The 13,878-nt window shown below is 43.6% G+C and overlaps 1 protein-coding gene across 2 annotated transcripts in view; it reads left to right on the top strand.

Annotated features, from left to right (window-relative positions):
- Positions 1–13,628, top strand: part of LOC115092793 (zinc metalloproteinase-disintegrin-like batroxstatin-1) — a 201,580-nt gene extending 187,952 nt beyond the window's left edge. For both annotated transcript variants that reach the window (XM_029604111.1, XM_029604112.1), the window contains 8 exons: positions 1,101–1,212; positions 2,019–2,118; positions 4,972–5,040; positions 7,499–7,546; positions 9,232–9,288; positions 10,062–10,130; positions 12,399–12,467; positions 13,502–13,628. In XM_029604111.1, coding sequence (XP_029459971.1) covers positions 1,101–1,212; positions 2,019–2,118; positions 4,972–5,040; positions 7,499–7,546; positions 9,232–9,288; positions 10,062–10,130; positions 12,399–12,467; positions 13,502–13,534 — 557 coding nt within the window. In that variant the 3' untranslated portion in view covers positions 13,535–13,628. The remainder of the gene's footprint in view (positions 1–1,100; positions 1,213–2,018; positions 2,119–4,971; positions 5,041–7,498; positions 7,547–9,231; positions 9,289–10,061; positions 10,131–12,398; positions 12,468–13,501) is intronic.
- Positions 13,629–13,878: the final 250 nt, after the last annotated feature.

Genomic DNA, 13,878 nt, shown 5'->3' with positions numbered 1-13,878 from the left:
AAGTCTTGGGGGGGGGTCAGGAGGGTAGGGATTTTATTCATTAGTGATACGTTGCATTCGTGGGGGTTTGCCATATGTTTGGATATAGGGTGATAATTTTCAAAGCAAACTTCTTTGCATAAGTCCATTTTGAAAACTGATATAACTTATGCACATATTTGTCATCTATTTTGTGTGTGATATTGCAAAGTTACCCCATAAACATATATATATTATATATATATATATATATATATATATATATAATATATATATATATATATAAACTAAATATTAGGGGTGTGCCTATATTTTTAAATGAAATGAAAAACATGCTGAAACATTTGCATTTTGTTTAAAAACGTAACCCCCCCCCCAAAAAAAAAACCAATTTTTTGTGACTTTTGTTTGAGAAAGTCAATAAAAAGAAACTAACAAATGAGAAATGTTCCCCCTCCATCTTCCCTTAAACCTCCCTGGGCCACATTTACCTCTTTCATGGGGATCTCTGATATAGGAAAGGGCAGGAGCAATAACCAGTCGCTCCTGCTATGCTGGTTCCCAATTTGGAAGTGGTGCAGGCCAGCCTGAGACTTGCATTATTTGGTTGTACCGCCATAATCTGTACAGCCAAATAACAAAATGACCAGAAACATTTTCAAACTGGGCAGGAGGGACTAGGAATCACTCCTGTCCCTTTCTATATCGGAAACTGTATGGAAAAGGTAAATGTGGTCCGTAGTGGGGGGAGAGGGAGATTGTTTGTTTCTTTTTGTTTCTTTTTTCAAAAAAAATTATATTTTGGTTCATCAAACAGAGTAAACATTAAATAAAACATTAAAAAAATATACCCAAAATGAAAAAAAATTTGATTTTTTTTCATACACATCCCGTTAGAGAAAAATAAAGATTCAATATTCCACAAAATATTTTTCTCAGTTCTTTGAGTTTCAGAGAATTTTGTGTGTCTAACAGTAAGGCCTTTGTGCAGCTCTTCTATGATTTCTAACTCTTACTGGATGAGATTCTGGTTAGAACCACATTTTTAACGCTAATTCAGCTACTTGTGTTCTAGTTCCCATGTCACTTCACCATTTTTTCTTCTGTCTCGCTCTCTGTAGGCATTGGTATCATCGTAGCCATTGTACTGTTGGTCATCATTGTATGTGCCATCGTCATTGGGTTGCTTGTACGATACAGAAAGTTTCCACAGGCACTGAAGCAGCTTCAAAGGTAAGGCCTCCATTTTCTTATGACATATTGCTCATAAAACAAAGACCACTCTGATTTACTTACCAAGGCTTTGACTAAAAAGCTGTAAAAAGCCACGCTTAAACCATGGTTAGTTGGTGGCGGTCCTTCTCATGGTGGTGAAAAGGCCTACTACTCCTGCTAATGAATCACATCCCAATACATTGTGGTGTTTTAGGTCTCCGACATTAAATCAGCAGTCTGAGTATCAACATGCATTGGGACAGCACTTGTCGGACTGGCCTAACCTTCCTCCTGAAAAGCATGTTGCATAAGTCAAAGCTTCTGATAACAGGAATGTACCCTTTAATGGGCCCAATATTTAGCGAAAGGATAAAAGGGGGAAAGTATGTCTAACCCCTAGGTTCTCAGGCTCTGTTTACCTTGTTCAGGGACTACTGAAATTTTAAGATGACTGTTTTGCCTGGTAATCAAGATAAGGGCATGCCTAGGTGGCACCGTTTTATTTTTACATTTCAGCCACATGGCATGCCTAATCTGATCATTCCACCCCAGAGTCTCTTAAACCTACTAATGAAAGCAATGAGAGGGAGAAGGAGAGGCCAGCAAACATCAGCAAGCAGAAGACTATTACCAAAAACGGTCAATAGCAGCTTTGTAAGAGGTCCTCCATGTTCCGATTCCAACTGGTCTGCCTTTGTGCAGTTGGTCCCGATTAAACTGTGCTCACCCCAAGTTTCAGCTGGTGCACACGGTATGGGGAGGAGACTTAGGCAAGCTTGTAATATCCACTGCAGATTGTAAGTAACGTTTTCCTTTTGTTTCAGCTCTCAACCCACTGCTACTGTAGATGGCGTAAGCAACCCAACCTTTGCAGTGCAGGAGCAGAACAAAAGACAGAACCTTCCCATTGTGCACACCCCTGAGGTAAGAGTCATTCTGTCAGCTTTGGAAAAGAAGGTGCTCTCAAACCCAGCGGAAAATTCTGGACACTGAACCTTAATTTGCATACATTTAAGAAAAATGCAGGCGCATGCGACTCTTTCCTCTCAAAGATGGTGGAAGTCCGCTTTGAACACTACGGCTGAAGGAGATGCGGACTTCGATCCTACGCGCCGTGTTATAAAACTGGGCTCAAATACAATAAAACACAGACAAGAGGTGGGGGAGGACTGGGTCTCAGTCCAGATCCCCAAAGTCCACATCATGGTTTGGCTCTTACTGCCACCCTTGTTGGCAGGCTCAGCAGAACAATGGAGAGTGGTCCCTGGTGAGGCCTGGCAGGGCAGCATGTGAGGGGGTGGGATTTGCACTGCCACTGTCATGCGGTGCCCGTCCTGTGAGGAAAGGGAAGGACTTCGGCATTCAGTGCTGCCAATGTCCAGCACATTTGTTAAGCACTAAAACCGTCGTTTTTATTTTCTTTTTAGCAAACAATCCCGCGCAGTGCTGTGCATTTAGAAATGGTAAAACACCTGCTCGTTGTAAAGTCTTGTGGTAGGCGTGCTGCGGTTATAAACAAAGGGCTGCCCCTGTTAGCAAGTGTGTGGCACCGCATATTGAACAATTGGGAATTTTCATCCTTGAGTTTGACAGTTTTGAAAATGATGAGGTTTCAGGGGCACTTTTTCCAGCTGAGGGAAAAATTCTGCAAGATCTGAGTTAGAAACAGTGGCTATAAAATATAAAATATTTTGAATATTTTGTGAGAAAATAATCCACAATTAATGCAAGCACCTGATTTTGTTTTCATTAGCTCTGTCAAGTCAATAGAACATTGTGCAGTATGACTGCTTGCTTAGATTTGTTGACCTGCTTTCATTGCTTAATTGACAATATTAGTGCTCTGCTGCTGTTTCAGTCACATGCTATAGTACAATTCTGTTTCGCCCATGCCCCGAGTCACTCCGGTGGAGCACACTGTACTGTATCGGCCCATATGTGACCGGTGGAGCGCACTGTTAGCCCGCGTTTGAACGAGCGTTTTTGACGGGCTAGCTTTACCCCTTATTCAGTAAGGGGTAAAGTCTTGTGGTAGGAGTGCTGCGGTTATAAACAAAGGGCTGCCCACAGGTGGGGCTGCCACTGTTTGCAAGTGCGTGGCACCGCATATTGAACAATTGGGAATTTTCATCCTTGAGTTTGACAGTTTTGAAAATGATGGCGCGCACAGTTAGCCCGCGTTTGGGTGAAAATGTGCGTCCAACCCCCCCCCCCCCCAAAAAAAAAAACTAATAGTGCCCGCAACATGCAAATGCATGTTGATGGCCCTATTAGGTATTCCTGCGCGATTCAGAAAGCAAAATGTGCAGCCAAGCCGCACATTTTGCTTTCAGAAATTAGCACCTACCCAAAGGCAGGCGTTAATTTCTCCGAGCACTGGGAAAGTGCTTTTCTGTGCACCCTCCGACTTAATATCATGGTGATATTAAGTCAGAGGTCCCGAAAGTTTAAAAAAGTAAAAAATTAAAAAAAAATAATTTTAAATGGGCCCGCGGCTGTCGGGTCAAAAACCGGATGCTCAATTTTGCTGGCGTCCGGTTTCCAAGCCCGTGGCTGTCAGCGGGCTCGAGAACCGACACCGGCAAAATTGAGCGTCGACTGTCAAACCCGCTGACAGCCGCCGCTTCCGTCAAAAAAGAGGAGCTAGGGACGCGCTAGTGTCCCTAGCGCCTCTTTTTACCGCCGGGCCTAATTTAAATTAAGATACTGTATCGTGTGCACAGGAGAGTGGCCTGTGCGCGCCGGGAGAGCGGGTGTTTGCCCGCTCTCCCGTGTTTTTACTGTATCGGCCTGATTGTGAGCCAATTAAACTGGAAATGGAAAAGAAGAGAGGTCCAGGTTAGGCCTAAGGACATTAGGAGAAGAGAGTACTAGTACAGCTTATCACTAATTGAGAAGCTAAAGTGCTTTGGAAAGAGAAGAATTATAAAGAGATTTATTTTTGTTGGACGGTTACTGTTTTCTGCTAGACTGCTAAACAGTGTATTATTCTGAAGATTACACAGTAAATTATTTTTTGGTTGAGACAACTTCTAAGTAGACAATTGTTTGTTTATTTCATGGGAGTGTCCTTGGCCTAGCACTGGCCCTGCAGGTTATCCTGCCCCCAGCTCACAACCCCAGAGAAGTTTTCCTCCACCTTGGGAGAGTGGCCCCAATGCTCCCCAAGGCTGGAAAGGTTAGAACAGGGGCTACATCTACCTCTGGGCACCATGCTTGCGTCTGACCTCCTCACTTTCAGAAAGAGACGAAAATACAGACTATTTGCAGAAGCCTTTGGCTCCCTACCAGAACTCGATCTCACTTAAACCTCACTGCTCGCCGCACTAGATCCCCAGTATTGTACTACCCTGAGATATGTAGAGGTATATCCCAATAGTTCTAACCTTCCCATCCCCATTTACAGACTACTCCTTCCTATTTATTCCGATCTGAGTTTATGTCTGAGATACCTTTCCCTCATCTTGCCCCCCTTATCACTGGTGTAACATTTTATCAATGATGCACTCCATGCCTACTGAGACATGCTGGACGTTTATTTTTGTATATATTCTGCTTATTTTAATTCTAACATTATGCTGCATATTAACTATGTCTATTGTAAACCTCTCTTCATGTAAACACCCTCTGTATGCATTTGCTGGAAGAGGGTGAGATAAATAAATGATGATGATGATGATGATGATGAGTCCCTTTGTGACCTTGCATTTTATTCTATTGCAGCATCAAGTTTTTATCTTAAGACATCATATTAATCCAATCGGTTTTTGCTTTTAGCTCACTGCAAGATCTCTTCTTTATCCTCCTCCGCCTCCTGGCCAAGCCGCTAAACCAAAACTGACTTTTGTAAGTACATCAGGACAGGCTTTTGAAATCCATATTAAAACACTTTTTGCATAGGGCCTTGCTCAAAAGGTACTTTCCCCCACTCTGTTCCTATGGAAAATATTTGTACTGAAAACAGCTCAAAGGCCTGGATTCACTATTCTAACGCAGAATGGTGAATCCAGCGAAAACGGGGGGCGGGGCGGACCTGTGAAAGCCAGCAGCCTTCGCACCACTGCGGTGTTTTCACTGCTGGCTTTCGCGCATCCAATAGCGCCACCGTGAAAGGTGGTGCTATGGGGCGCGCTACTGGCGACAATAACGGTGCTCACGTTTATCGCCGCCAGCGAAGACATCGCAGCGTCCGCCTCCTCGCCGCCCTGACTCCGCCCCGGCAAGCTATCGCACGCGATAAGTGATAGAAAATGACCCCCATAGTGTGTTTATTGTATGCAGTGTGAAATACCCTTCAGTGGATAACCTAGCTATGCCGAAAGCAAAGAAGTGCAACATTTTAAAATGACATAACAAAGAATTTCATTTCTTGATTGCCCATGTAGATGTGGTTTTAGGAAGATTCACATCACAAGTTATTTCTTTATCATTTGGAAACCTTAGCAAGGTTGCTGACATTGTTTTTGTAATGCAATTGGAGGACAGTTTTCATTATTTTTCAATCTGGAAAAAATTCTGATCAAGAATTGTAATCCAAAAAGGAGACTGCATCTGCAAATGTCTAGCTCTAGCTCATTTATATTGTATCACAATACAAAGAGCAATATGGAGAAATCTGGGTTTCCTAATGTCAAGATGATCCTACCAGGTTTTCTTTACTTGCTAGTCAGCATAAATAAGAAAATAAAGACTTCAAAGTAGATCTTAAAAAAGTACGCGCGCGCGTACTTTTGTTCGCGCAAACAAAAGTATGCCGGATTTTATAAGATACACACGTAGCCGCGCATATCTTATAAAATCCGGGGTCGGCGCGTGCAAGGCTGCACATAACTTGCGCTCTCCACCTCGGCATCCCCCGGCACAGGCCACAGTGTCGGGGGATTCGGGACAGCCCTCCCGGCCTGGCCCCGAACGGTCACCACGCCCCCGGACCCGCCCTGGACTGCCACTGACCCCCGGACACGCCCCCGGACACGCCCCCGGACACGCCCCCTCCCGCCCCTTTTACGAAGCCCCGGGACTTACACTTGTCCCGGGGCTTTGCGCACGCTGGCGGCCTATGCAAAATAGACACGCCGGCGAGCAAGTGCCCTGCGCGTGTAAATCCGGCAGGATTTACTTGCACAGGGCTTTTTAAATCTACCCCTTATCTTGTTTTCTATTAAGCTGTTTTTAACAGTATAGCATGGAATGTAAAAGCTAGCTTAAATTACACTGGGCACAATTCACCCAAATTCAGAATTTGGAAAAATTTCTAGCTGCAACCTAAATTACTGTAGGATTTTTCATTCCACTATAATTATAGCAGAATAAAGAGCCATGCCTGGAAAAGGGGCAGGGGGCGATAGTGTGCACCCTGCCGCATTGTGGCAGGGCATTTTCACCCACTGCGGTTGCAGCCACGGCACGCACTATCACCCCCACAGCACCCCTGCAAAAGGTGCAGCTATTCCCGGCGCTACTGCCGGCGATAATGTGTAAATCATTATCGCTCACAGCACAACCACCTCCCAATTCTTTTAATCCCGCCCAACCCTCCCTCATTTAAATATCGCTGCGATGCGGTCATTATCGCATGCATTACGGCATTATTGCATGCGATAAGGCCCTAACGCATGTGATAATGGCCCATCGCGTTATGAAAAATGACCCCATTACATTTTAAGGTAAAAATAAACGATGGCTTAAGGCACTGTTTCTTAAGCCAATCCTGGAGTATCTCCTAGACAGTCTGATTTTCATGATATCCACAATAAATATGCATGAGATAGATATGTATGCACTGCCTCCATTGCTCTCAAATCTATTTCATTCATATTTATTGTGGATATCCCAAACCCTCGACTGGTTGAGGATACTGGACTCCAGAACCAGCTTGAGAGATACTGGTTTAGAAGTATTAAATATCTCTAGATGAGCAGATATACTCTTTTTACTTGGATTTTTACATCTCCCTCAAACCTTTAAATCACAAAGCTTTATTGTAATAAGCACTACCCTCCCCCACCAAATTGTAATGTACATCCAGATGTTATTAAATAACATGTAAGAATGTGCAAGGCAATATTTAATAAGTATCTGTACCCACCCATCTTCCACTGGGAAAAAGTCTCAAAATCTCATGCAGCAAGTGGTAATACCCATCCTTTATTAATTAAATATTAAACTTCTTTGGAAAGATTGCAAAGGGTGATGATAGGAAATGCATAAAATTAACTTGAATGCATAAAAATTAATTGAAAAGAAACTCTGCATGCATTTTCTGGATGCCCTATCACTGATTCAGTTCTACTATTTATTACAGTATAATGCTCCTGATGGAGCACGATATTCAAGTCCTCAGCATGTTCTGGTAGGTTTTCTGTTTCATTATTGTTTAAAAGATCAATGAAAATAATTATTTGCCTTGAATCACCTTTATTAAGAAACCACAGTATAGATAATGTGCTATTGGTACTACTGTGAGAAACTAATATATTACATCTAAGAAATAAAATCTTTGAGGGTCTACTCCTTCTCCCCAACTATTGGACTGCATTGTCATTGGATGTGTTTTTCTTTTTCTTGAAGTTGTTTACTGTTTTATTATATTACTATCCAAGTATACCTTTGCTTCAACAGTAATCTTGATGAGGTCCATATTCAGTCACTATCTAGATAGCAAAGTTAGCTGGCTACTTCTGGAGGTATATTCAATAGTGCAGTTACACTATTGAATATAGCCGGCTAGCCTAAAGTTAGCTGGTTAACTTTATCCGGCTTCCTTTAGGACAGCAATTTCTCCCAACAAGTCAGCTGAGTTCAGTGGATAACTTAGGGGGTCATTTACTAAAGGTTTTCTCCCATTTTGTGTCTAGGGGTAAAATGCTTAGTAAATGACACCCTTAGCTGGCTAAGTCAAACTCTGCCACCAGAATACTCACTGGCAAGAGCAAAAGAGACCACATTACTCAAACACTGGCCGAACTACACTGGCTACCAATAGAACAGAGAGTGCAATTTAAAACACTTTGCATAATTCACAAACTAATCAATGAAGATAAAGCAGACTGGTTAAACACAGCGCTACGCTTACACAATTTTACAAGAGACTTACACGAGTACATGTGCAATTTATTTGTGCAGTTGTGCACCTGCTAATTGTCTTGCAAAACTGCTATCAGATGGGTCCATTGTCATTTATTGGTTGGGTGGAAGGTCTGGATGAAGTGAAGGAAGTTGAAGCTGAAGAACTAAGAAGGTCTCAATGACCTGGAGAAGGACTGGGTGAAATGGTGGAGGAATCAGAAAAATGATCATTTCAATTACATATGCAAGTTTTAAAAATATGCAAACTGATGAGCATGAATCAGGGATTTACATGAGCAAGTCATTTTTTTTTTGTGCATGTCTAAAATAAGTAGGAAAAATATATGCATTCAAGGCTTTGAAATACACTCTCTCTCTTTCAATACAGTACAAGTATTTGCACATAAGCATACATACTCACGTAGGATTGGGGGTAGATATCCGTGTATTTTATAATCTGCGCATACCCGACACCAGCAAGTTATAAAATAATGTAATGGATCTTCACCTGGCCATGTATGCACACTTATGGGGCTGCATGGAGTTGTTTGAAAGTTATCCACCCTATGCAGTCACCAGCTACTTAATTTAGCTCTGCCCCTGGAATGCCTCCGTTTATCCTGATGAATTTTGAATGCATGCACCAAATTTATCTACTCAGCAGGGAGAAATATTCTAATCTTGGCATTTGTCCAAAAACCTCCAAAAGTTAGCCAGCCAAAACCTTTGAATAATAACCTCAGTTTTTTGTTGGAAAAGACCTTTGGCCTGCAAGTTTAATCAGGGTGAGGCTGTATGCCTTGCATCCCAATGGCCGTCAATATCTCAGTTTATATACTTAAGGGATGCCTTGTCTTACCCGAAGAGAAGAGGAGAAGACCCAAGACCTACCCTATAAAATTTAACACTGTGACCTTCCCGTGACCAATTTCGGAGAAACCTGTAACTGCTGTCGTGTTTCCTTCACAGGCATCATCAGGTCCAGAACTGAAAAGCTCTTCAACCAGCTTCGAAAATTCACCAAAGGTAAGACTGGCAACTTGAAAGCTGGCCCCATAGTCATGAAGCATACTGGCTCATCTTCACCATCGTTTTGTGCTTGTGGGAAAAACGCTTTGGTGAAAAACCATGGAACACAGAAAGGAAAATGTATTGATTACTTAAAAAAAATGGGCTAATGGTACAGACTACTTGTGAATCATTTGCCAAGGATGACACTGTAATTAGAAACCATACAAGCCAACCGGAAGCATGGGAGCTGCCAAGGCTGAGTTTAAGAGAACCACTGCGACGTGCTGGCTGGTGTTTTGTGCAACATCGCAGTGATTCCCACAGAGAACGTTTTCATTCACATGCCACTATTATAATGCTATGGGGAGCGAGGTCTTCCCTGACCATGTTGTAAGTGCACCCTGCCGAAACCCAGCCATTACCCAAATGGGTAAGGTCCTCCTCATCCTATGGCTCAGGCCCTGAAAGAGGCTCATGGAAAACACCCTCCCCAACAAATTAATCCTAGTTAGTACTTAAACAGAGTCCGTGTGAACAGCAGAAAGACTTAGACTAAAATAGAACAGAGCTCATACTGGGCTCACTTCAACGTAAACACCTGCTCTGTTGGATGTTGTATTATTCCATCTAGAACAGCAAAACTTCCAGACTTACTGGGGACCCTGGGATTCGGTTCAGCGATCGGAGTAACATTTGAGCATGGCTGTTTCCAGTGACTGTGATTTGTATGTGTTCAGGGGCTATTCCATGCACAAGTTCACACCATTTCTCTCTTTTGTTTTTGGAAGCCTCCCAAGAAGCCAACCACGGGACCACCCCCTGTTCCTGTTTTGAAACCAGACATCCAGCAGCCTCAGGTGAATTCCTTAACTCCAGTATAAAACAAGTAGCACATAATCATCTAGGTTGTTTGTTTTTTTTTATCATTGCTCTCATTTTCAGGCTCTGTTACTTGTCAATGTCTAGGGTATCATACAGCTGCCACTGTGCCAAACAGCTGCCAACTGTCTCTCATTAAGAAAAACCCACATTGAAGGTGGAGGGTAAACTTTTTTTTAATCTCTCAAAAAAGGTTTTCTAGCAGAGCTTCAATGAACCTTGATTTGAAAGCATTAATTCTGGGGCGGATTTTCAGAGCCCTGCTCGCCTAAATCCGCCCAAAACCGGGCGGATTTAGGCGAGCAGGGCCCTGCGCGCCGGTAAGCCTATTTTACATAGGCCTTCCGGCGCGCGCAGAGCCCCGGGACTCGCGTAAGTTACGGGGTTTTCGGAGGGGGCGTGTCGGGGGCGGGCCCGAACCGCGCGGCATTTTCGGGGCGTGTCAGGAGCGTTCCGGGGGCGGGCCCGGGGCGTGGCTACGGCCCGGGGCGGCCTGGGGGCGTGGCCGTGCCCTCCGGACCCGCCCCCAGGTCGCGTCCCGGCGCGCAGGAGGCCCGCTGACGCGCGGGGATTTACGCCTCCCTCCAGGAGGCGTAAATCCCCCGACAAAGGTAAGGGGGGGGCTTAAACAGGACCGGGTGGGTGGGTTAGGTAGGGGAAGGGAGGGGAAGGTGAGGGGAGGGCAAAAGGAAGTTCCCTCCGAGGCCGCTCCGATTTCGGAGCGGCCTCGGAGGGAACGGGGGTAGGCTGCGCGGCTCGGCGCGCGCCGGCTATACAGAATTGATAGCCTTGCGCGCGCCGATCCAGGATTTTAGTGGATACGCGCGGCTCCGCGCGTATCTACTAAAATCCAGCGTACTTTTGCTTGCGCCTGATGCGCCAGCAAAAGTAGGCCTATTCGCATAGTTTGAAAATCTACCCCTCTATGTGCAGTACTGAGTACATTGATGTGCTATAGATATTTCTCACTGGCACTATGAGAATAACTATACGGGGACGGCAACTTTTAAAAGGGCGTGCAGGCGCACATGTACGCATGTGTGCCGGCTCACGCCAATGGGCGCAGCCATTTTATACAAGACGCGCATATATGAATGTATGTTATTAAACTGGCAGTACGTACGTACAAGTGCACACAATTTTATATGGACGCGTGCATGTGCGCACAAGAGCCGCCTCTACTGCGTCAGTAGGGGGAACTTGCTAGGCATGAGGGCCGACACAAATACCCATTTCCCCAGTTTGCCCCGGTAAAGGACAGGACTTCCTACCCCCCCCTAGCTAGATAGCCTCCCTTTTACCCTATTAGCCCTGACCCTTCAAACCTCACTGACTAACCCTGAATTTCTAATTTTAAAACTTACACGCCATCCATAGCAGAAGTAGGCGACCCCGGCGTGCGCATGTAAATACTTGCGCGCAGACTTCATGTTACAGACCTGGACCGCCCATGTCCCACCCAGGCCCTGCCTACACATTTGCCTTTTCAACTTGTGCGCATACCAGGAGACACAAGCGTACTTGAGCGCTTCTTAAAATCCACGCGGCACGCGCCGGCCCAAGACATGCGCGAATCTCCCAGCTTTGGCACGCATAGGGATTTTATAATCGACCTTTGTGACTGGCGCAGATCTGGCACTTTTCACCACAGTAAATTCTTTATAGCTGTTTTTTAAATTATAACTTATATATATATATATATATATATATTTTGCTATCTATCTATCTATCTATCTAGATAGATAGATAGATAGATAGATAGATAGATAGATAGCAAAATGCAAAGTTATTAGCCTTGTTATCACAAAGTAACATTACTAAAACCATGTGGATAAACTGTGTTTGCATCACAAAGCCTTGTAAGACATAGCACCACGTGCATCTGAAAACATGAAGTAGGTAAACAGCAGTTTATTCACATCTGAACTGATGAATTGGCCATTGTACCTGCCCAAAGGAGAGAGAGAGAGACCACGTGGTGATAATTTTCAGCAGTGCTACCAGAGTGATAATCATTCTCACCATAGCCAGCCGTTGTAATGCTAACCCCATATCATAAGGGGCACTATGTCCATGGTCCTCAGATTCACCAAAGCGCTTTAGCCTAAGGCAGCAACACAATTCTAGTTGCCCCACTGTGAACAGGCCATCACTTCTAATAGGTGGGATGATTAATGGCAGCTCAGCAATCTAGGAGAATGCCTGGCAGAGTGGATAATGCTAATAAAGATTTTCTTGCTTTACAGGCACCAAAACCGAGTAATCCTCCATCTGTTCCCAAAGGGAAGCCGGTGCTGCCAGCACCTCCCCCACAGGTACTGTTGTTCAGTGCATGCAATATCCATGCTGAACCACCAGTTAAGAACAGTTCCTACCATAAGAGAGTCTCTCAATTCAGTGTAAGGCTGCTGTAACTCAGGTGTCAGCTCCATCTTAGCTTACTGTAAAAGCCTAACTCATGACAGTGTTTCCCAAATCTGTCCTGGAGGCCCACCTAACTAGATCTGGATTTCTGCGTAACCCTAATGAATATGTATGGGATGCATAGGAAAGGAGAGCCATGTGTGCCAATGTTTCTTATGCATATTCATTATGGATATCTATAAAACCAGATCAGTTTAGGTGGGTCTCCAGGGCAGCACTGAGAGCCACTACACTAGAGATAGAAACAACACAAAGAACATATCCTTCTAAGACAAAGACTAGGTGGCAATTCAAGACTGCTAAAATAGTGTGGCAAAGTCTGGTCTTCAAGGGTATGAAGTGTTCTGTTTTCTAGGATTTCCACAATGATTAATAATGCACAGTGCAGCAGATATGGGCATGGTCCTTTCCTGCCATCATTTCTATGCTTCTATGATTAGTCATCATGCATATTTGCATACGCAATCCAAGAAGTTAGTTAATTTGCATAACTCAGCTGTCTGGAAAGAAACAGATGTCTTTGGTGGTACTTGAAGAACGGCATTCATCATCCCAGGTCTAGGGTCTCTGTAGTGCCTGGGTGAGTGGATGTTGGGGTTGTGGTCAGCCAACAGGGAGCGCCTGAAGGAAGGATGGCAGGAAATACATTATGCACAGTCAGAAAAAGACATATCGGGCCTGATTTGTACATATAAGAACATGTACCAATCTGGATCTGATGCTATTATATTAAATAAAAAATTGTTCTTAAGGTAAAGAAGAAAAAATGTATATAAGCATATGTTGTAGATTACAATATTTCCAACATGCTTTACTGATAATATGCTAAATACTACAGAGAATCCTCGAAGACTACTTGCAACTGTGAACAAAAGCTTTGTTTTCCATATAAATCCTAAATGTATTGTTTTTTTTGTTTATTTAGGCACTGAAACCAACCAAAAGTAAACCAAAATAACGAGGTATTTGAAGAGCACACATCAGGACTACCGAAATTCCAAGGAATAAAGAAGCTGCATGCTTATTTGCAATAAAACCATTGAAAAAACTAACATATTAAGCATTTTTATGCCAGACGTCTGTAATAATTTAAATACTTCTGTGGGTTAGAACATCTAAGTGAAACAGCACCATTTAGGGAGCATTATTGTAAATATATTTCTAGTCCTACTGTACCATGCTAAATGCAGGTATGACGCCGAGAACCAGGGGATTTATGATTCTCCACAGTATATAAAAGGGTTTTTCTTTGTTATTTTACTGCAGCTTTATATTGGGTAGTGTTAGGGAATGTGGAATTCC

The sequence above is a fragment of the Rhinatrema bivittatum genome, chromosome 5 (genome assembly GCF_901001135.1).
Source record: "Rhinatrema bivittatum chromosome 5, aRhiBiv1.1, whole genome shotgun sequence".
Lineage (NCBI taxonomy): Eukaryota > Metazoa > Chordata > Amphibia > Gymnophiona > Rhinatrematidae > Rhinatrema > Rhinatrema bivittatum.
Note: the sequence above shows the minus strand (reverse complement) of the source record. Positions and strands in the feature narration are given on the sequence as shown.